The sequence below is a fragment of the Falco rusticolus genome, chromosome 4, assembly GCF_015220075.1.
Source record: "Falco rusticolus isolate bFalRus1 chromosome 4, bFalRus1.pri, whole genome shotgun sequence".
Lineage (NCBI taxonomy): Eukaryota > Metazoa > Chordata > Aves > Falconiformes > Falconidae > Falco > Falco rusticolus.
Genome location: NC_051190.1, coordinates 68927223 through 68950581, shown reverse-complemented (window position 1 = coordinate 68950581; position 23359 = coordinate 68927223). Strand labels below are relative to the sequence as shown.

Below are 23359 nucleotides of genomic sequence, written 5' to 3'. Positions count from 1 at the left end.
CTCCAGAAAAGAGGTCAGTGTGTTGCAGTTCAGAAAGCTGCTGACTTTGCTAAAACCAAACCCTGGAATCAAGGAACTACCTTGCACAGATGCAGTGAGCAGGGAGAGATTGGTTTACGGGGCACTTTAATTTCAGTTCTCTCTGGTCTAGTCTTTCTGAATTAATCATTCCACTAGTTTATTGGAAGAAAAAAAAAAAAGTCTTTTGAGTTTAGCATCCTTTTTGTTCTTCCAAAATTATCTTTAAGAATGTTGTGGAATGTCCTTCAGGATGTTCTTGCTGTGATAGGGTCCCATGACGGTTACAGAGATGCCATAGCTCCTTTTATAGTCACCAGAGAGAGACAGGCAGCTCTGTGAGCAGTGAAGCTGACCTGTCCTGCACACTCCTGTGACAAGTGGAGCTGCTTTTTGGCTGTGTGTTTCAGCTTCACTCCTGTAAAAGGAGCCTTTAGAGAACCCCATTGTTTGGATCTGTGCTTCCCCAACCGTGCTTTCAAACTCAGTAGGGAAGATTTCTATTGCAGTAACTTAAATCACAGTGAATTATATTGTCTTCATGTAGGAGCACAGACATAAAATGAATTATGCGTAGTGTGGACATGATAGTACTCGGAACTACTGTCTGAGCCCCAAATCATATAGAAATAATTCTATAAAAGAGGAAGGTGCTTTGAAATATTTCTTAATTGGTGGAGTCAACAAAACCAACATGGTTGTGAGCAGGCAATAAACGCTGTGAAGGGCTCGCTGTTACCACAGGCTGCCCTGTTTGCTTACAAGATTCTGCGTGTTTTCCAGCACCTCAGCTAAGTTTGCAGCAGTCAAGAGAAATACTTCTGTTGACATTGTTGATCCCAAACTTAGGCCCTACTTTTTCTCCCTAGCCAAGTGAACGGTTTTGCGCTGTAAATGCTATTTTAACCACTGCTTCTTGTGTATAATGATGAATTGCACTAAGTTTTCTGTATCAAAATGTTCTGTCTTGTTAAGCTGCCTCTTGCATTTGCTCAGAAAGTGCTGGGCTCTTCTGCTGACCAGTGCCTTTTAGTTTTGTAGTTAGGTTAGCTCTGATTTTGAAAAATTATCCTTCCATTTATTTGATTTTTTAAAAATTACAGCTGTCTTATGCTGTTGCCGGGCTGTGAAGCTGTAGTTGAAGCCCCTTCAGAATTTCTGTTTGTATTTGAATTATCTGGTGGTTTAGATCTCAGTTGCTTTACACAGCACTAAAAGCACTTCAGCTGTATACTTTTTTAGGGAGATGTGGACAGGTGATACATTAATTTCTTCATTAGCAACTTTGTAAATGTATTGTATCATAACATAAATGCTGTGAATTATGGGGTGGTGCAATATGAAGTTTGTGTCAGGAACAGCTAGCAGGGGGATTCAGCTGGGCTTTGCCTGGTAAACCTCTTGTATAGCACTGTCACCTATTTCCTTTTTTTTTTTGTTTTGCTAGAGACAAAACAATATTAACAATATTAAAAATGTTTTAGAACAGAAAAAAATCATCCTTTGAGGGAATGACTTTCTTTTTGTCTGTGTAAAGCCTAATGCCTTCATTCAATTATGCTGAGTTTGAAAGAAGAAATCTCGAAGAATACAATATTGGCATAGATGTGGCTTTTCCATTTTGACAGTGGTGTGGGGTAGACATATCTATGTCCTGACTGAGAAAGATAAGAGGCTGTGAAGGCCAGCACTGCGTAAGATAGAATAGGCAAACTTCTTCTGGCTGGCTGTCTTGTCAGCGTGTGTACGTGACAGAAAATAAGAAGTTAAAAGCCAAACTGAAAGTGAAGAAATCAGAAGCAACAAACAAACACCCGTGAGGCTGTGACTAACACAGCCCTGGAGGTGCTAGATGATGTAAGAGAGCAAAATTATAAATACCACATGATTTGTGATCACTGAAACTAAATAACTCAGGAAGGATGTCTGTTTCAGTGATGCGTTTCATTCACGCTAAACTGAAAGCATGAATCAACTTTACCTAAAACCACAGAGCATTCCAATGGTTTCTTTTGGTTATGGGTTATCTTGTACTGTTGTTAGGAAAATAGGAGCCACACAGTGCACATCTTTGTTCCATTTGAGGTGAAATCAAAACTGTGCTGCACAGACAGGAGTGGTGTATTGAACCACTTGGTCTGTTGAAGAAGCTGATGTAGTTCCCTGTAAGTCTTCACAAGGATCTTCAAGTGTTTGTGGTAGGCGTTAGGTGCTGTCAGTGGAACGTGCTCTTTGGCGGTAGTATTTGTGAAGACATGTCACACCATAGGCAGAAAATAGGAGTTAATCTGGTCAAAGGTGGCCCTGTGTGACAGCCAGGATTGTGAGATGGACAGTCCATCAAGTTCTATTTTGGAGACAGGTGGCAAAGAAAGTGATTCTTGAAATGGCTCTATCTGATTCTGTTCTGATAGAGAAGATAAGATGGAAGGAAATTTGAGGGAAAAAGTCCCCAAAATAATTGTGTTCACTTTCCTGAGGAAAGGAAGGACAGTGGAGCAGCAGAGTAAGGATAGTGGGTTTTAGAAGAGTATGCTTCACCCAGCTTGGGGAACTGGTAGGTACCTGTGCTAAGGAAAAATAGTGTAAAAAATGCAGGAAAGCAGGGTAGCTGGCAGTTGTTGAAAGACATTAAACACACAACAGCAAATTAGGTGATGCAGAGAAAATATGAAAGCACAGCAAGAGACAAATAAGAGTGCATCAGGGTTTGCTTCTTTTAATATTTCAGAATGCCTTCAAATAGGAGAAACAAAAATGCACAGCTAAGGCACAGGCATGTAAGGGTAAGCTCAGAAAGGCTAATGTGGAGAGTGGTAAAGACAAGATTATGTTACTAATACAAGAGAGAAATGAGATACAAGAATCTCTAAGGCATGTCTTTACAAAGTGAGGAAAAACAATGACCTAGGGAAATACAGACCAGTCTGTTTAACTTTGTTACCCACAATTATTACAGAACAAATTAATAGAAACCTCTGTAGAAATACCCAGAACACAGTAATGTGGTAAGTGGTTGATTGGATTGGGCCAGAACAAATATTAATAAAATCTCATCTTTTAACAGGGTAACTGGTGTTACCTTGTTAACCTTGTTAAAGCAAGGAGAAAGCAATAGATGAGATGTGTCTTTTGTAGGGATTTGATGTGGTGCCATGTGACATTCTTGTAAGGAAAATGTGGAAATACAGAAACTTCACATAAACAACAAAGTGGATAACCTCTTTTTTGTAAAACTGGACTCAGTAGTTCACTTTTGGTCAGGGAGACTCTCAAGTGGGCATCTGCTTGTGGTCTGTTTCTCTTCATTAGTAACTTGAGTGATGAAATAAAGTCCACATTAAAAAGTTGGGAGTGGACACCTAGTTTAATTACAGGCATATTGGAGAACAGGATTATATTCACAGTTGTGAATACCAGAGATATTTTTTTGATCAGAGGGAAAAAAAAAAAATCAGTAGATACATGCAAAGTACAGCTATCCGTAGGAAAAAATGGGACATAGCTGATCAGGCAATGGGACTGCAGAAAGGGATTCTCTGCAAAGTAGAGAGTGTTCTGTTCTGTTAAGCTTTTCAAGCTAAGGCTTGCACAGGAATCCTGTATGCAGTTTGAGGCAAAATGTGTCACAAACATCAGTGGCAAATTGCAGGCAGTCTAAATTTAGAAAACATGGATGATTTGAAAAGGTTACAGCAACTAACTTTGTACAGCCTAAAAAAGAGAAAAATCATATATCATGACAGTAGTCTGACAGAGATGATGTTAAATAGAGAATAATGATAATTTATTATCAAAGCCTACTGTAGGGAATGGCAAAACTAAAGCAGTTTTATTGGAAGCAGAAAAGATTCAGGCTGGATAGTGGGAAAAATGCTTTAACTATTGGGCTAGTGAAACACAGGAACAGGCTACTTGGAAAGACTGGTCTCCCTTACTGGGAGATTTTTAGGAGCAGATTAGACAAATATCTGTCAAGGACCACCTGAATGTACCAGATCTCTACACAATTGCAAATGCAGTGAACTAATTTCTTGAGGTCCCTTTTATGTTTCTGTAGTTCTATGGCAACACAACAGCAACAAATAAGAATCTTTTGCTCTTACAGCAGTTAGTACTAAAAGGAAGGTACAGTTAGCTCAGAGGCTGGCAGTGCTGCTGTACAGCATGCTCACTGGAACAGGTCAGATTATTGATCTATTCTAAGAACAGAAAAAAGTAGGGATTAGTGCCTGAGATGCTTTTAGCATTCTTATGTGTGGTAACATTAAAGCAAGGTTGGACAATGCAATTTTTTCATAACTATCATTCATGCATGCCATAAGTTGTGCACATGTGATGTGCTACCCAGTCATTTATGTCTGTGCAGCCTGTGAAGATGGGCAACGTAGTAATTGTAGTTGCCCTGCTGTTTGCATCCAAGCTACTGAAATAAGATGAAAGCACCTTGACAACTGCAGGATGCAAGCAAATGTTACCTGACAGCTTAGTACTGATGCATGAATCAGGAGCAGTTGGATGATTAAAAGCTGTAATAGCCCTAATAAAAATGCAACTGATAGTTTTCTTAAAAGCAAAGCTGATACTGAATCCTTATTCAGTGGCCATCAGCATCGTGAAGAGCTGAAGAGAGAAATGTATCAGCCGGGGCAGGTGAAGAGTAAGACCCACAAAGAACACCTGCATGACTGTGATGTGATGGCAATCTCAACTGATATTTCCTGTGTTAAGGTCATGCTGTTTTATAAATCTCTTGCTGAAGATCGCTTTGCAGTAGCACAGGGTTGTGGCAGATGGGTGGGTGGGGGAGTGTGTGTCATCCCCGTATGAGTCTTTGCCTTTTGAGTGCCAGAAAATCATAAAAGAGGAGCTCTTTGCTGCCACTGTAGAACAGTCATAAGCACCTCTTCTGATACAGCTATGTATGGCCATCAGAGCTGCAGCCCTTTCAGGCAGATTTTTCACATGGATCAAGCCTTCTATTAAATTATTCTTTCCCTTGATCTGAGTACGCAAGATTTTCTTTCAGGCAGGTTTTCAACATGGATGGATCAAGCCTTTCAAATTATTCTTTTCCTTGGTCTGAGTGTGCAAGATTTCCATAGTCCTTTCACCCTGTTTCTGCTATATAAATATCCAAACTAGGGACTGAATATTTTAAAATCCAAATATTATGAATCATAGAAAATTATATCTTGGAAGGAAACTTGGGAGGTCATTTGGTTCAGCCCCCTGCTCGAAGATGATTAAATTCAGTGTTACAGGTTTGCATGGGGTCTTTTCCATTCAAGTTTTGAGTATGGAGATAACACAGACTTGCAGGGTAATCTGTTCCAGTGCTTAACTACTCTTGTTGGAAGATTTTTCCTTTATGTCCAGTAGAAATCTACTGTCTTGCAGTTGGGGATTGTTGCTTCTCTTCTTTAGCTGTGTGCCTCTGGGAAGCGTCTGTCTCTGTCTTCTCCACCCCTTTTTAGGTATCCTGAAGGGTTCTCTTTACCTCCCTTTTAGTTGCTTGTGTTTGCAGATAATATTTGCATTTTGTCAGCGCAGGCACCAAAAATACTGCCAGTAAAGAAAATTCCTGTAGATCACAAGGGAACAATAGAAGAAGTGACTAACATTAAATTGATGAAAATTGCTTATGTACAAAGTTATCAAGGTGGCATTTCGAAATAACGTCCTTGTGGGAGGTTCACTGATATCTTCCTTTATTGTGCCTCATAGGCTGGGTATTTATAAGAGTCTCTCTTTCTACATTAAGTTTATTCAAAGCTTAAAAGACTATTTTTATCCTTTGTTGGGGAATTGCAGCCTTTGGAGACTTCAAAAAACAGTTCAAACTCAAGGGCTTTGGTTTTACATGTATTTCACATACCAAAGTATGTGGTATAAGAACCAAACTGAGAAAGTCCATTCAGTTTACACCTTCCACTACTTGTGCTGCCAAACTTGAGCTAACATGCCATCAGCACTTCTCCCATACCAGATTTTTCTCCTGGGATTACTAGTTGCTTATAATAGGTATTATAAAACTGATACAAACCACAAGAAATGTGTCTGTGTATACAAGAGAGAATGTGTGTGTGTGTTTTGAGTGTGAGAGGGAGAAACAGAATTATTACTCTCTCCTCCCAGAAGGGCTCATGTCTCATGACAGGTTGAAGGACATTTGATTTGGTGAGTTACTTTGACATTTAGGGTAGGAAGCAGCCTCGTGGCACAGCTCGGGTAGACACATAGCTTCTACTGTATGTCATGTCTGTGTCCTGAGTTCTCCACATGTTTATTGTTTTCTGCTTATAGTACCCCTCATCAAGGTATTCTGAGGAGATTTTACCAAATGATGTGAAGTAATGACACAGACTGGTTAGCTATTTGACCATGTGTGTTCACGATGCTTGCAACAAAATAATAGCTACTAGCACCTTTCTTCTCTAGATGTTTCACTGAAAACTAGAAAGATCTTTTTAAAAAGTTATCTCTGTTGCCTTCATGATTTCTTGTCATCGGAGCATCACAGTTAGCTTAACTTAAACACAGTAACTTTGGTAAGAGGCTACACAAGTTTTTTACTGTGGACAGCATACTGCTAAGAAGCAGCAGAGATCATGATTGTAAGCTGCAATATTTAACAACACCCAAGGACACTTCCAGTCTGGCATTACTGCTAAATAACGTTTATCCCATAATCTCTCATTGAAGGACTGTATGAGTTAAGGAAATGTGATTTTATTTTTATTTGTTTTATGGTTTGGCATTTTTTTCCCTTTTAAGTTTTTATGTCATGAAGTAGATCCTGGTCTACATCCCCAAGTATAATTTATCTTCCTGTCTACTCAGATTCCCAAGCCAGCATGGTCAAGAACTGCACTGGGCAGGAGTGCTGTAGTTTTCTGTAGCTGCTTCTTTTGAAAGGGAGGAGAAGATCCTGAGATCTTCTTGTTATGAGAGGGACTTTTTATGTGTTTATGATAAGCTTGCATTGAACACATAGGCAATTTGATAGCCTGAGTCAGAAGAAAGAATCACCGTTTGAACTTTAGTTATGTGTATGGTTATAGGGACATGTGACAGCTTCATCTGCAAAAACCAGGCAGTAGAAAGGTGAGTGCAACATTTTACCCATAAGGACTTGCTTAGCCTGTAGAAAAATAGAACAAGATTAATACTAAAGTGTGTCGTCATTGTCGTCATCATTCCCCGCCTCCTGCCCCAGGCAGCACAGAGCACACACAGTGTCTGCCGTAATCTCCTTTTCTAATTGTAGGTGTATTCCAATAATCCCTTTTCCTCCTTATAGCTGCTTACATTCTAATACTTAGCCTTTTTTCGCCTCTTACTCCTGTGCTGGTGGTCTCAGAAAAATACAAGTTGTCTGATATACGTAAAAGTAGAAATCTTTGAGACAGAAGTAGCAAAAGCGAAGTTGCCCTGTGTGGACAACAACCAGCAGGTATGAAATCCTCAGCTGAACTCTGCCTAAGCAGTCACCATGCCTTGGGACTCAGTGGAGGATTTCCATGGTGGTGTGGGTGATTTCTGTTTTTTTTTTTTTCTTCAAGACCTGCTTAGCTGACCTTTTACATATCCAGGTTCAGTTTTGATTTGATCTAAAATAACCACAGTTTTAGTATCTTACTTTACCTGATATTTTAGAGAAGTTTTATCTTATAATACAGGTATTTATCTTGTAATAGGGTTTTATATCTTATGAAAGGGATAAAGCAGCATGTTTAAGAAAGCAAAAATTAACATTGTAGACCCAGGCAAATACATTCAGTCTTGCCTTTCCTGCCTAAACATTGAAAAAGGTGATTTCTGAGGTATAGTTTCTTCCTTCTGCCCCGTACAAAAAGAATATATTCTTTTCTGGATTAGTTTTCTTTACCTTGAAGAGAAATACTAGCAGATACCCAGCTCTGTAAAGAAAACAGGAAAAGATCCGTCTATAAGAAGCAAAAACTTACTACTAGATAATGAAGAAAAATAGTTTGAAGAGTATCATATGTGTAGTCTATTTCACAGTTGGTTTGTCACTTGTCAGACAGTTTTAGTGCCCTGAAATGCAAGTGCATTAAATTAACCAGAATTGTTATCATCCATTCGGTTTGATTAAACATGTCAGTGATGTGGCAAAGTTAAGACAATAGAGTCCCTGGAAAGATAATGTCATGGTAAAAAAAAACAAACCACAAACAAACAAAAAACCCCCACCCAAAACCAAAACCAAAAACCCCAACAACTAGAAAAAGTCAATGGAGAAGGCAGACCAGCATGGCTAAAGACAGTAAATTAAATCCTGCTTGGAAAACTGACCCTGATCCAGCAAAGGGCTTAATCTTGTAATTTAAACATGAGTTCTTCCTTCTCCAAGCATGCATGTTATCCCACTGAAGTAAGGGTAAGACTGAGTTCCAAGGTTGTGGCCGTAGAGCTCAGCATCTGTCAGACCAGAGCTTTCATTGACCTGATGGGGGACACATCTTGCAATAAGATGAATGGTATTTGTGTAGACATTCATGTTGTGCAAGTTCACTGCAACCCAGTGGTTCCAAAGGTAGTCAGAAAATTACTGTTATGTTTGGGTGCAAAGAGCTATAAAATGTTTTATACTGTAAGGTACAAATCTTTTTGTAATTGTACCACAGAAAAAATGTAGAGGTATAGAAGAACAGATTTAAAAATCATATACAAAAGTATCTCATGTGTGGAGTTCTGAGTTGAAAGGTTTTATTGATAAATTATGCCATTGGTCTGAATAGACTTCAAAATCTGTAGTCAAAAGGAATTCCTGTTTTGTGCTACATTGGTAAAACATATGGGTATTTTTTTTTCATATGAAAAGCTACTGGATGATGCAGTATGAAACTTGAAATTTGTTTCATTATTCTATTGGAAGCAGCTACGCCTTGACAGGCAATGGCTCTTCAATCAATGAATATTGTTAGGTGTGTTATGGATAGTTTAAGGGCTTAAGTACCAGTTTCACCTTTGTGGGGATGTAACTGCTACAGTTAGTCACTAAAGTTAGATTGCTGCTCCTTCCTGCGGAAAAATTGTAAGTGATAAAAACGAACATATGAAATATTACAGATTTAAACTAATCTGCTGGTAATGTGTGCTCACTAATCTTTTTAGAGAGCAAGGCCAAACTGCTTCCCATGTATATGGGACTGGTCAGGGGGTTGCGGGAGTCTAAGGACCATCCAGAGTAGATTGTGGCTCTGCATCTGGAACAAGAAGCTGACAGGGTTGATGCTACAAGGGCTATAATTAGTCTTACACCTGTGGCCCACCTTGTTTCAGTGGGAGATGAAACCTTTCTTTCCACAGTGCTTCCATAATCTTCCATGATGCCCATCCTTTGTGTATAACATCCTTGAACACTAGGAATTAAGTGTTGCTTGGCAAAGAGGGCAGCTTTCCTCTTGGAAGATTTTCTTGTTGGCGGAATTTCTCTGCTGCCTGTCTTCTGATGCCTTAAATCATTTTATGTTGTATGTAGCTTTTGTACCTGAGAATTGATGCTGTAATAATCTGCATTGCTGGTGAGTTGCACATGATGAATACAAGAAGCAATTAGCGTGACCCACAGAACATGCCTTCACAGCACATTTATTGCACTATAAGCTACTTCTGTTTCAGTGAAAAGCAATCGTGTATATAGGTAAACAGACTGCTGTACTTGTGTTTGGGCAAGAAGAATTAAATGCAGAAAGTACTGGAAAAAATTGGCAAAAGTTGCTGTGTATGTTGTTTGTAAAAATGGTAGACATAAGGACAAATTTATGGTTTGCCACTTCAATAGGAGCTGATTTGGCTATAAATATGAGAACTACTGAAAACTAAAACCAGATGGCCACTCCAACGCTTAATTTCTTTTCATATTCCCCCAATGTTTTGTAGCTGTGCAACGGTGGATCTGTGACTGATCTCGTAAAAGGATTTCTGAAAAGAGGCGAAAGGATGAATGAACTTATAATTGCTTACATTTTACATGAAGCTCTGATGGTAAGATAATCTCTCAGTGAAAGGACAGTCAACATTCAGCTCATATTTTTTTCTTTGAATGTCCCCACTAACATGGCTCACTAGCTTGTATTGTAGCAGTGTTTAATGAAATCAAGGTAATGTGTAATTTAGATGGTTCTTTTTGAACAAGCAAGGTAAAGAGCAATTAATCTGTTTGTTTCATTATTAAAAGAATTAATTTGAATTTCTGACCATTGATTAATTTCCTTAGTAAATACAGTTCTGCATCACAATCACTTTTCTTTTGAGAAATAGCAGAAATATATCTTCAATTTCTTACGACTAGCTCCAAAATATTTTTATAGCAAGATGATCAACAGATCTAGTGAATTCAAACACTGCTACAAGAATATTTTTGTGGGTAGTCAGGCTCAAGTATCTTTATTTTTCATTTTTTTTTAACTGGAATTTGATATTCTGCAGTGAAATTTAGGCCTTAGTAGTTTTCTGTGAGTTTATACTCTAAAGGTATAATATATAGTGTAGATTTATAGTGCTTTTTTCTGCTTTTATCTTAAAATTTCTATTTGACATAAAGTGAAGCAATTAAAAAATACCTATTGGTCATGGGGTATGCCAAGTGTTTTTCTAGTAAGAATGACATCTCTGTGGATTTGGGTTAAAAAAAAATAATATCTGGTGAAAGTTTTTTCATACTTTTCTGCTACCTTTTTGTTTCTGCAAATGTAATACAGAGGACAGAGCTGTTAGTAAAAAGTTCTTGTTTACATCCCACCTTCCAGGGACTTCAACATTTGCATGAAAACAAAACTATCCACCGTGATATTAAGGGAAATAATATCCTTTTGACCACTGAAGGAGGAGTCAAGCTTGTGGATTTTGGTATGTTATGTTTCCTTATATATACAAAATAAAATAGAGTAAAGAAATTGGAAAAGATTAATTATATTAATTTTTTATGAAGTTTTAATTAAAATTCACTTGGAAAACGAAAGTTACTTTTTAACTTGATAGAAATAAAATATTCACAGACTTGGTGTTTTTACAGCTTTGGAAATTCTGGCATGGCTAACAAATTGAAGTTATAATGTGGGTAGTAACTACCAAATGCTTTGGGGCAGACATGGTAAGTGAAGTGGGAAAGCGGGTTAATAGGGTTCAACATCAGGTTGGTGTTTAGTTCCTCCAGGACCATGTGCTGATTCAGTGAAATTAGAAGCTGATAGGCAAAAGCTTCATGTTGTATATGAGAGGACTTAGAACTTACTAGGTATTGTGAAGAATGGGAGAGCTCCACCTCAATCACATACGCTTCAGTAGTTTGATTTGAAATGAAACAAGAGATACTACCTGAAGACAGTAGCAGGGGAGATGCTATACAGGTAATCCCCGCTTTCTGAAGTCTGGGAAGACTAACAGTTTTGGCAAGCCTGAACCTAAGAACTGACATTAATTGAGAAGGGTCTGTTCAAGGCTGTTAGGCCTAAAGTGATTCTTGAATGCTGTCATCTGGTTTTACCACATAAAGGGAAAAGCAAAGACACAGCTAAGTGGATGCAACCTCTTGTTTATTGGCCATACCACAGGGATTTGCCTTAAAAGTGTATTGACTGGTTTTTATGTAAGGAGGGGTATAAAAATTTGCAATGCTTGTTATTATGAACTGTTATCCTCTGGTAGCACGCTGTCTTCTGATGTTTAAATTCAATTTATTGATCACTACTTCACAGCATAGCAGACAAGTGTAATTATCATGTTTCCATTCAGCAGATGGAAAATATTTTTCCTTTACCCTCCTGTTTTGTTAATTGGAATTACTCAATTAGTACATAACAATTGCTTAAACTCATCATGAGTTTTTAACTCCCGTTAGTGTAGTGTCTTCCTGCCAGTAGATTGCATTTATGCAACTCTCATTACTTCACACACAGCCCCCCCCCTCCTCCAACTACTAAAAAGCTAGGGTTGCTAGCTTTTCAGAAAATTCATATATTTATGTTCATTATTTCATGCCTCAGATAAAATCTTCCATTGAAAAGTCTCCAGACTTCCTAAATTATCTGCCATATACCTACTAGTATTTTCTGATAGTCTGGAAGTTTAATGTAAGGCAAGATCAATATCTTTGCCCACAGGTTTTTCAATGTGTTGTGGATACTAATTTTTTTAAGGTGCTGAAGGCAATTAAAGTCATAGAGGATCAATGCTCCTGAAAATTAATTCACTTATGCAGATGTCAAAACACAGAAGCTGTAGTGATGAGGATGTGAATTCTTTATTCCCCAGTTACTGCAATCTACTGATAAGGCTGTAATTGAAAAATAATCTTAAAATCTTGTAGGAAAAATTGTGATGCTGAAGCACAGATGAGAATGTGCACAAGAAACATACATAGATATTTATGTGGCTTGAAGAGGGGCCTATAATATCTGCAGTCCACCCTTTCAAAGGATGACTTTATATATATATATATAAAGAATATATAGGAACTGCACCTTAACTTAGGAAGAGATCAAAAGTTTCTCTGCCCCCCGCCCCCCCCCCCCCCCCCCCCAAGCCAATCTGAAGTCAATAATGAGTAGTTTCAAATGGGGAAAATTTATATAGACTTCACAAAATCATCAGGGAAGTCATGCCATTCACTCTTCAGGCTGATGTTTAAGGTATTCAGGTAGAATTTGGGAGATTTGTGTCTTCTACGTAGGAGGATTTAAATCCACATTAATCAGATTCCAGGAGTATTTTTTTAGCCAGGAATGTGAGTTGATCAAAATCTCTCATGTTGGTGCTGCTACAGACTGTTGTACATAAAATTTGTTGGATCAAGGACTGAAACTCATAGCCATCTTTTATTATATAAGCCTCTGAATCTGCGGGCTACAGAATGAGATAGACATGCAGGCACAATCTCCTTTTCTCCCAATAAATACTGAGTGGAAGCAAAATTTTTGGTTTAGGTTGAACCATTTATTACATTGTGCCAAACAAACAAACAGAAATAACCCAAATAATCACACAGCTCTTTCCAGCATGCACAGCTTTTCTGTTGTGGAGAGGGGAGCAGAGACACTGGATCAAGGAATACATCAACCACCAAACACCAAACTTGACAGAGGCAGTGGGCCCTTTCCAAAATAATTTTGTGTGTGCCATTCTCCTGTATGCTGGTTGATGATGAGATGTTCCTGAAGAGTGCTTTGCTCTTCTCCGCTGATACTCTTTATGGTGGTTTTCATGTAAACAGGTGCATAAAGCCTGTATCTGAAAGATGGACCTGTGAAGTGCCTTATGGAGCACAGTACTCAAAAAGGACCTATTATCAGTCTGTATGTGTTGTGTGGTTGTGTAACTGGAACTGTGTCTTCCCCGCCCCGCCCCCCCCCCGCTTTTTTTTTTTTTCACTACGGTTAGGAACTTTTTAAGACTCATAAGCGAAAAAAATAGTTAACTTTCAGTGGATTAAATCACCTTTGAGAATGGCTTTTCTTTCCTTTGTTCTTTTTGTAGTCTCTGTGCTTGGTGTATAGTGTACCACCATTGTGAGTCCTTTCTTGCACAGCAGTACTGACTTTCCAGAAGCTTCATTTTGTGTCACAATTGATACACATTGCCTTATGGCTGTTGTTTCATGGGTATTTATGTATGCTGTGACCATAGTTTCTGAACACTGCACAGTCTGTAATGCATGATCTTCAGAACACTTATGTGGAAGTATATTACTATAATTCCCAGTTAACAGCTGGGGATCTGAAACTTTGAGAGACTGACTTGCTAGAGGTGACACAAAAAGTGTGTGGAAAAGCTCTCCCAAAATACAAGCTAACAGGCTGTTTGCCTTTCGTAAGGTTTTGATAGTTAAAGAGATGAGAAAGACTTTGAAAGAATAGCATGGCAGTGCAGTACCTCACCCGGATTGCTTTGAAGAGTGAAATCCTTGTTTTCCCTTAATATTTTGCTGTAATATTGTTTAATTACTCCAGTAATATCCTTGTACCTAAGAAACATCTGATCCCAGTTGATAGATTAATGATCAGATCAAGTAAATGAGTTTAGAACATCTCTGCAGCAATGCTTCTGAAGCCCAGTTGCTTATCAAGGAGCTGCCAGACAGAAGTTTCAGCTTAAACTGTCCAAGCCACAAGAAGTTTAAAATACCATTACCGGGGAAGCATCCTTTCTGCTCACATACGTACAGTGCAATAACTGAGATTGGCAGAGACAAATAAAATCATTCTTTTTTACTACAGATAGTAAGTAGCAGCCAAGGGGATCTACTCTAAGCACATCCCATGATCACAGATTCAGTTGCTGAATTCAGAGAAGAAGGTTGACTGAAGGCAGTTTTGCTACCTGAACATTTGTGGGAATTAGCTGTAAAAGGTAGAAAACCTTTGGAGAAGGATGTTATGCCTGAGAATCTCAGCAATTATATTCCAAGCAAGGAGCATCCTCTACTGCATCAATAGAAACAATAAATAGCTGCACTACATTCAAGTGTAGCTGCTATGTTTTCAATATCGGATGTGTTGATATACATTTACATTAAAGTGAATTCCCTGCAGCACTTTAAAGGGTGACAGCTATACAATGTATCATATAAAAAGAGTTGGAGGCAAGCGAGGTGTGAACCAAATTCCCTTTTTATAAATATTCTTAATTATATTCGCAGTTGCTTATTAGTGTTCTGGAAAGGAAATCTTTTACATCTGTTTCTCAGAACTCTGGTTGTATGCAGTGGATTAATGTTAAAAAGCCAGATTTCAGAAGAAATTCTAGCCACTAAAGGTGCAGAAAAAATTCTGGAATTTCTAGCATGTAAATCCAAATTAATTTAATGAGAGATACCTTTTGAAAGTCTTGTGACAAATCTATCTGCAGCCTTTTCAGCCTAAATATCTTTCAGTGTCTGACCTTGTTTCATCAGTTAAAAAATGGCCTGAAGTCACTTGCACACATAGCACACTTCATCTGTAATAAAAATTCATATATTCATCTGCCTTTTACAATGTGTAACTAATTCCATAGGGAACTGAGTGTTTAACACCTGCTTATGCTGACAAATACTTGCTTCTTTTAATATTCCCTCTCAGTTAAATTTCTTTTCTTGAAATCAGGATGCTGCATAGGGCCTTTCATCTATTAAATAATGTTAGTCGAAGACATAGTTCCTATTTGGCAATTCTGAGATGTCAAGTAATGTGCAGTTCCAAAATGGGACAAGAGAAATTGAGCTGTATTGTTATTGTTATTATTTTAACTTTGGTCTGAAAAAGTCCAAATGACATTTCATTTTGAAAGACTGGACATGTTTCTGAAATCCCCAGCTATTGCAGTGAGCCTGGGAGCCTGAAAGCCAGAGCTTTTCGTGCTTATTGAAAGAAGAGGATCCTAGAGGATGCAATTCCCTATCAGCAAACTAGACAGGTTGCTGATGTGCAGGGAGTCATGGAGCAAAGAATCATTTTTCCACTAAAAGTTTTGAAACATCAACAGTCACATGGCAAGTGATTATTTTAGCTAAAAAGAGGAGAGTGTAATGCTGATGGAAAATTCCTCCTCAGCTATGTTTTTGAGGGTTGACCTTGTAGGTTGATAGTCTTGAACAGGAGCAACGTAGCTCATACTTCTATGGGACTGCTAAAGCCTGCTGTCACAGACTAGAAGTATCTCGAGATGCACAGCTGTTGCCTTGGAAATGTCCAGAAAAAATGTAAGTCTAAATTGTACTTCACCACTTAGGCAAATGCATAGTTTTCCAGCAGCACTGTTCCTTGCTGAAGGCCATGTCTTTCTGTGCATCAAATCAAAACATACTTTCTAACCACATGTAATTAGAATGTTGACATTATTACCATGAAAGGTCATTGGAGGAAAAAAAAGCCAGACATCTAGATGGATATTAAAAATATTCAAGTTCCCATAATGAAAATAAGAAGTTGGAGGACTCATTAAATCTTTGGAATTCAAGCTTATTTTTAACTACAAGAGATGATTCCCCCAGGTTGGCCCAGTAATTTTTCTGTGGGAAAGGGATATTGAAAAGAATTGGCACTGTCCGTTCTCAGTTTCTTCTTAAGCATTTCATTAACGGTATCTAAAACTCTCCATCATTATAGAGTCTCTGGATAAGCAATACGTAGGAAAGATCTAAGATTTTTTTATAGGTAAAACAGGTTCCAGTGGAAGACATGGAAACAAGGTAGTGTAATCTCACTGCTGCTGGCAGATGGTGGAAAATTACAAACTGTTCTGCATGCAGTTAATAGAATAATGACTTCAAGGGTTCCTTTAGTACTGTGGATAAAGTGATTGCATAATTAAAACATGCATTGTAATATGGAATATATAGTGAAGATATGGTGATTTTTGTACTTCAAATTTTTCTGCTTTTGTTTCAAATGTTAGAAGTGTTGGATTTAAAAGTGGTATGTGAATATTGTCTTGGCATTCTAAATGCAGTTTCAGATATCACACTTTGCACGTAGCTAGCACAATTTTATCGTGGATGTATAGTAGACTGAGTCAACTACAGATTTAATCTGAGTATGACTTATTGGGAAAAAAACAGAATAGGGAAGGAATACTGTACTGTTCTATTTAGACATACTGAAAACTGCCATTACTTTGTTTAATACTTGAACTATCTCTTCTATGTATTTGGGAAACTGCAGGTAGACAGAGGTCAGCCTTTGTGTTTGGAATGTAATAGGGTTATTATTTTGTTATGGAGAAGACGATCTTCTTGTTTTAAAGCTATCTGAAGTCATCCAAAGTTAAAAGCCAAGGACATCTTAATGCTGGCATTTCTGGATGGCTGCCTGATTATTCAAAATTGCAATTTGGTGAAACAAGACAATTGCAAGACACTTTTTGGTAGTGTATTTTTATATTAACTCTATTTTTACTTTGAAATGCATAAATAATTTCATTTAGGCAATAGTAAATGAAAGTATTAAGTTCATGTCATAATTCATTTGAGTTCATAAAATAAATTTCTTTGAGTTTTTTCCCCCTGGAAAGACTGTGTAGTAGTCGTCTCAGCATTCTCTGTTGTGACTCCAGTACTGGTGTGCTACTTCTTCTTTACAAATTATTGAGTGTTAGTAATGCTTTACCACTGCTAGTGATCAGTAACAATTGATCAACATAAGTTAGAATGCATAGGTGGTTTTGTTATGTTTTATTGCATCATATTCATGCCAATTCAGATACAGAAATACAGGCCAAAATATTTAAAATTCTGTGACTATGCTAAACAAGTTGAGTTTTTGAAGTGTAGATGAGCCAGCAGCTGCTATAATAACAAAGCAAGAGTAGTAAAATCAGTTATACTGTACAGTATACTGCCCAAAATAATAGGAACAGTCTCAAAGTAATTAATGAGCCCATGGTAGGATTCCATCCTGATAGTTCCATCTGCTTAATTGCTCACCTCTCCTGGTTTTCTGATGCGTGAGAGAGCTTTCTGCTGGTTTTGTGGGGAAAGCATCTGAAATCTTGGGTCAGAGATTGGGGAGGGAACCACAACACTGAGCTTCATCCTTTCATCATGACTGCTCACTAACTCTTGTGTTACCTTGCTGTGATACAGTACTATGGCTTCTCCCTACCATGAACAGGCTTGATAGATGCAGTTTGTTGACTGATCACAGATCAGTCTAGCAAACCCTGTGTGGCACATGGCGTGGCAGAGGGAGAGAAAGCTCACAGGACTGTGCTGCAAATGTACACAGTACAGGTTGGGCTGCAATGGATTGGGAGTCTGGAGCCACCTTGTGCTCAGTGAGTAGGTTGAAAAGTCAACTGTGAGTGATCCAAGTTTGAGTATTGGGGCATTTGGGGGAAGGATATTTTAATCTCTGTCCCTTTTAATATCTACCATGGTTCCCAGCCTCACATGTCCTGCTGATATTGAAGAGGAGCTCAGCGTGACCTTGAGTAGTTTTCCAAACTTTTATAGATTACTTATTCTGGAGTAGTCAGAATATCCTATTGTGTCTCTTTCGTCGTGCCCTGCGTTAGCTAGAAATGCTGTCTGAATCATTCTGCAAAAATGAAACAATTAATTAAAATAATTTAATTTGAAAGTATCCAAAACTAAATTAATCTTTCTGCCCTTAGCTTACTTTAGGCAGTGAATCATAGCAAGACTTGTATTTGCCTTAGTCATTCTAGCATGTATCCATAATAAAGCTGTCTGCTTCACTGATTCAGATCAAAACCAGACTGTTATAGTGTTGTCATTTCTGCATACCATATAGCATGACATTCATATGTTGCTTCTAAAAAGCGTAACTAGGGGACAGTGGCAGAATCCAATAAAAGTAAGGACTTTGAAGAAGGCTTTCTTCGTGAGCAGCTTGTCAAACTGCTTTGAACCCAATCAGAGTAATAATTCTGATTTTTTCAGACCAGGGTTAGCAGGGATAAGATGGATTGCATTGACTTGAGCTGTGGAACATTTTCATTGTTGAATGTTTAATTCTTTGTTGAAGGCTTAGTCCTTAAAAACTTATTTTATGGGCCATGTGTGAATGAAAGCCTTTGTGCTGTCCACTAACACAAAAAAAGTAATCACGTGGCCAAATGCTGTACCCAGGATAAGCTGTTCACTTGGTCTTTCAAATATTTTCTTCTACTAATTCACATAAAGATGTCACTGATGGCTTAAACATTAAAGAAGCTTGATACAGAAAGCTGGTGTCATATGCCAGAGACACATGAAGCAAGAAAACAGCCCTTTGTGGCCAGCAAACACTTGCTTTGGGTTTTCTCATGGGTCACAAAATAGTCATCTTGTGAGGTTATTAGAAACCTTCTGGTCTCACCTGTGTATACTGAAACCTATTCATTTTTACCTGAACTTTGAACCCAATCAGTCATTTGTACTGAAGTATTCCGGTCTTTAGGTATTCTAAATATTCTGTCCCATCGGCATAGATGTTACAGTAACCCAGATAATCTTGACAGGAAAACCATGTCATATAACAAGGAGAAAAATCTCCAGGGTTTTCCCAGTCATACAGGGAAAAAATTCCTTTTTGGATCTCAGAAATGGCAGTCACTTTGAAATCTGTTATTTAAGGAAGGCAGCATCTAAGAAGGAAGGCTTTCTCCACCAGCATACTGCAGCAGATTGTGTGTAGCTGCACAGATCCCCGAGGCTCCAGAGAAGACTAGTTCTCCTATCTAAATACATCTGGCCAATTGTGCATTCCTTTCAGGAAACCAGCTGAAGCCCCGAAGCATGAGATTTGATTAGAAGCATTGGCCTTGTGCTGCACTGAACAGTCAGGAGCATGTGGAGAGCAGCCCATGGTCACCTGCTCTACTGGCAGCCATGGAGAGAGGGTGCAATCAGAATTGTAGACCAAGGGAAGCTAGAGTACATTGCCATACCATCCTGCCCAATCTCCTGTAATATGAAAGTTCTCCGATTTCTTAAAGAAAGAAGCTGTATTAAAACCTTTTGTTTAAAAAAAATTATGTATTGTATAGATTTAGTGAATGTTCTGCCTTTTTTTAAGTCACTATTTGCTATTTTATTATCAGTATGTACCTTGTAATGATTCTGTATCTGGTTTAGTATTTCCATTTTGTTCCTTACATACCTAAAAATGCCTTTTCTTTGTCCTTAATCCTTGTGGTGAGTTTACTATGAAAGTCACTGGACTTCAATGCCTCTAGTTTCCATTTATATCACTCTATATTTTTTAGTACAGATTAACTATTTTATCCCCTTTTGCTCCATGCCTCTTGGTTTTGTAGTGAACACTATGGATTTTTCATCTCCCAGGTAGTTCATGTATGTGGTCTTGGATACTAAGCTTTTGATCTTTCTGGAGTTGTAAAGCGCCATTTGGTTATCTTTTGGATATACCCTGTTTCAGTTAAAGATTTGCATCTGCAGCAGATGTTTTCCTGAGTGTTTGGGAAAACTGTAGTTTTCATCATTAAAACAGTAGGTGCATTAAAATAATGCATAAAGGCAGGGAATGTGGTGACAAAGGACATGGAAAAGGCTGAGGCACTCAATGTCATCTTTCCCGTGGTCTTTACTTCTAAGACTGGCTTTCAGGAATCCCAGATCCCTGTGATGGCTGGGAAAGTCTGGAGCAAGGCAAAGTTACCCTTGGTAGAGAGGATCAGTTTAGGGAGCATGTAACAAAACTGGACATAAGTAAGTTCATGGGACCTGGTGAGATGCACCCAAGAGTGCTGACTGAGGTAGCTGGCAAATGTCGCTGCAAGGTCATTGAGGCTGGGGGAGGTTCCTGAGAAGTGGAAGAAAGCTATTGTCACTTCTATCTTCAAGAAGGTCAGGAAGGAGGATTCAGAAAACTACAGGCTGGTCAGCCCTACTTTGATCCCTCGGAAGGTGATGGAGCAAATAATCCTGGAAATAATTTCTAAACATATGAAAGACAAGAAGGTGATTGGAAGTAGGTAGCATGGATTTATGAAGAGGAAGTCATCCTTCATAAGATAATGTTAACACCTTTCAACTTAAAATGCTGCTGAAAATTCTACTTTTTTGGCTCCTCATTTTAGCTTTGTTTCCTACTTCTTTATTTCCATCTTACTGATTAGAACCCAATTTTAGTTCTAAATTTAATGTGACCACTTATCACTGAGCAGAAGTTCTGAAGCATGCTTTTCTGTCAATAGGTCACCCAAGGAAACAGTATAGCCTCTGCACTCTTCATTTAAAAGTTCGCTTTTAAAGTCAGTTAAAAGTCTATAAGGAATTCTAATTATTGACATTGTTTCAAAAGAGTTCTGAAGCATCTCTTGTGAAGTCATCAAATCAACCACTTGTGTCTTTATGGCCTTTTAGTAACATTTTCTATTAAATATCTTTATGCTTTCTATCCGTGCTAAATAATTAGACCTGGAGAAGCTCTGTGATCTCCCTTTACATCCCTTTAGTGGGGGTGCCACCATACTTGCAATACGGTTGCCTGTGGTTACGCATCTGGTGTGTTGTGATGTTTGACATTTGGACTATCAGAATTGCTTTGTTTTAATCGTGCTTTTTCCTTGTTGTCATTATGGAGTTCAAAGGAACTATGTATATTACTTTTTTAGCATGTTTTGTGCATTTGCGATGATCTGTCCGAAATTATCCTGTCTGGATATGTACCATTAGCCCAATACAACCTACAGCAAGCAATGAGATGATGTCAAAGATATTTTTGCAATTATAGAAGAGTTGAGTTATGATCCCACCATTGTTGAATAGGAGGTAGCTACTTCCCTGTCTGCCTCCTGATAAGAATGTTGGCTGCTTCTCAAAGTAAAGCTTAGGATGCTAAAGGAAAACCTTAAGCTGTTAGGATCTGTCACCTCCAGATCTAGTGAAAAGGTGGAGCAGAGTGATGTATGAGGGACTGCCTTCACACCCTTGGACAGAGAGCCAAGGAAGGAGAGGCCACTTTTTGCAGCAAACAGCATGGAACAGGAATGCCAAAACCTATCTGCCAGCAGGCTTAAGGGGAATGCAGTGGAAGGTGCTGCTGCTATTTTACATCTCTTTTCTCTAAGGAGGTTAAAAAAATGTTGGGAAATAATTCAAAGCGTTTCAGCCTGCTTAGATCTGCAAAGTTAACAGTGTGTGCAGGTTTTGCTTGGGGAATGATTGAGTTGCAGATTCTTAATCCAGAGAAGGTCAAAATGACGATGCTTTGGTAAGGAAGTGGACACTGAAGGCACAAATGAAGAAGGGTTATGGAAGGGGCAGCCAGAGGCAGTGTGATAGCTAGAGGCTATCACGGTGTGATGGCTTTGGCGTAGGGTTTGTGGTTTTCTGTATAAATACAGTAGCTAGCATGTTGGGAATGCAGTCTCCCTGCTGTGTGCCAAATGTGAATTCAGTACAATTTTTTAGGGCTCACCATTCCCCCATTAGCATCAGCCAGTAAATTGTGCATACCTCTGTCACAGGACATAATCATAAAATGACGTTGTACAGCCTCCCAGTTTAGATCAGAACAGTGTCTACTCAGATTGGGTGCTACTATGAGACAAATCTTTTCTAATAATAGGGAGCTCATTTCTGCACTGTTTGACTTTTATTGAGTGCTAAGGTCATAACTAGGTGGCTTTACCTTCAACGTTATTTCAATATGCCAGTTCTTGCATTAAAAGGCTTGTATAATACTCATGGTATAAGTCTGCTAATTTCCAGTTTTTATTAGTAAGCTAATGCCTAAAAAAAGAAAAAGAAGAAAAGCTTTTTTCCAACTATATGCACAATATTTCCTTTTGGATATTGTGTGCATTGGTACTATTAATGCACTTACTCAGCTCTTCACTTTCATAAGATTTGATATTTGTGTGTAATAGAATACTATGTTGTGACCTATTTTTAGATTTTATTAGGAGAATATTTGACTCGTTTTGCAACAAAGCAGTAGTAAAGGGGAAGGGGGAGGAGCAAGATGGTTTTGTTAGGAAATATACAAGTTAAAAAAAGCTGGCCAGCTATATGCTTGGCTGGTTACTGAAATGCTGGAAGAAATGTTACTAAGTGTGGAATTACAGCATCTTTCCTCTATACACAGAAAAGGCCCAAGGAAATAGCATTTGTCATAAGACCTACACTCCATAATCTGAAATGCCACTTTACTGCTAAGAGCAAAAGGATAAAAAAACCAACCAAACAAAAAGCACACAAAAACCCCAAGAGCCTAAAAAATTTAGTGGTGAACAATTCAAATTAAATCAGCATTTTACTGAAGTAAAAAGAGAGAGAGGAGGAAAAAATCCTTCAGTTTATTTAATAATTACAGTTCAAAGAGAAAAAAAGCCAACAGTGCAAAGACAGAGAGGACTGTGCACATTAATGCTCCTTTTATATTTTGTTCCTTATCTCTACAGAAAGTTACTATTTATAAAATCTGACACTGGAATCATAAAAATCTAGTTAGTGCCTTTCTTTGCCTGCAGCTTTGAATCCTGTTTCCTCCTCCAAGGCTGCAAAACAGAGCTTAGCACAGGGGACTCCCACAACAGGTAAAAGGGGAGAGGGAAGCATAGCCTCCTCCTCCTCCAAAACCAAGGGTCACATAATGATGTCCATTGGCATCACTGCAACGGTGGCAGACCCGTGGTGATGGGTGCTTACTGCTTGCTTTCTGAATAATGTGTCTTGCCAAGGGCACGGGACAGCCACAGACTCCATGAGCCGGAAGCTGGATCTCAGACAGCAACTTGAGAGAGCAAAAACAAAGCCCCTGCTTAGCCGAGCTGAAGTAGGATTGATGGACTTTGCGCTAAGACTCACATTGTCCTGCTTTCCGTGGTGCAAATACTGTGTATTGGCCTTTCTGCAGGCACGAGGAGA

The 23359-nt window shown here is 38.5% G+C and overlaps 1 protein-coding gene across 10 annotated transcripts in view; it reads left to right on the top strand.

Annotated features, from left to right (window-relative positions):
- The window catches only part of MYO3A (myosin IIIA), a 127873-nt gene that overhangs the window by 27806 nt on the left and 76708 nt on the right, over positions 1-23359 (top strand). For all 10 annotated transcript variants that reach the window (XM_037385723.1, XM_037385718.1, XM_037385719.1 and 7 more), the window contains exons 4-5: positions 9928-10032; positions 10797-10896. In XM_037385723.1, the coding sequence (XP_037241620.1) occupies positions 9928-10032; positions 10797-10896 (205 nt within the window). The remainder of the gene's footprint in view (positions 1-9927; positions 10033-10796; positions 10897-23359) is intronic.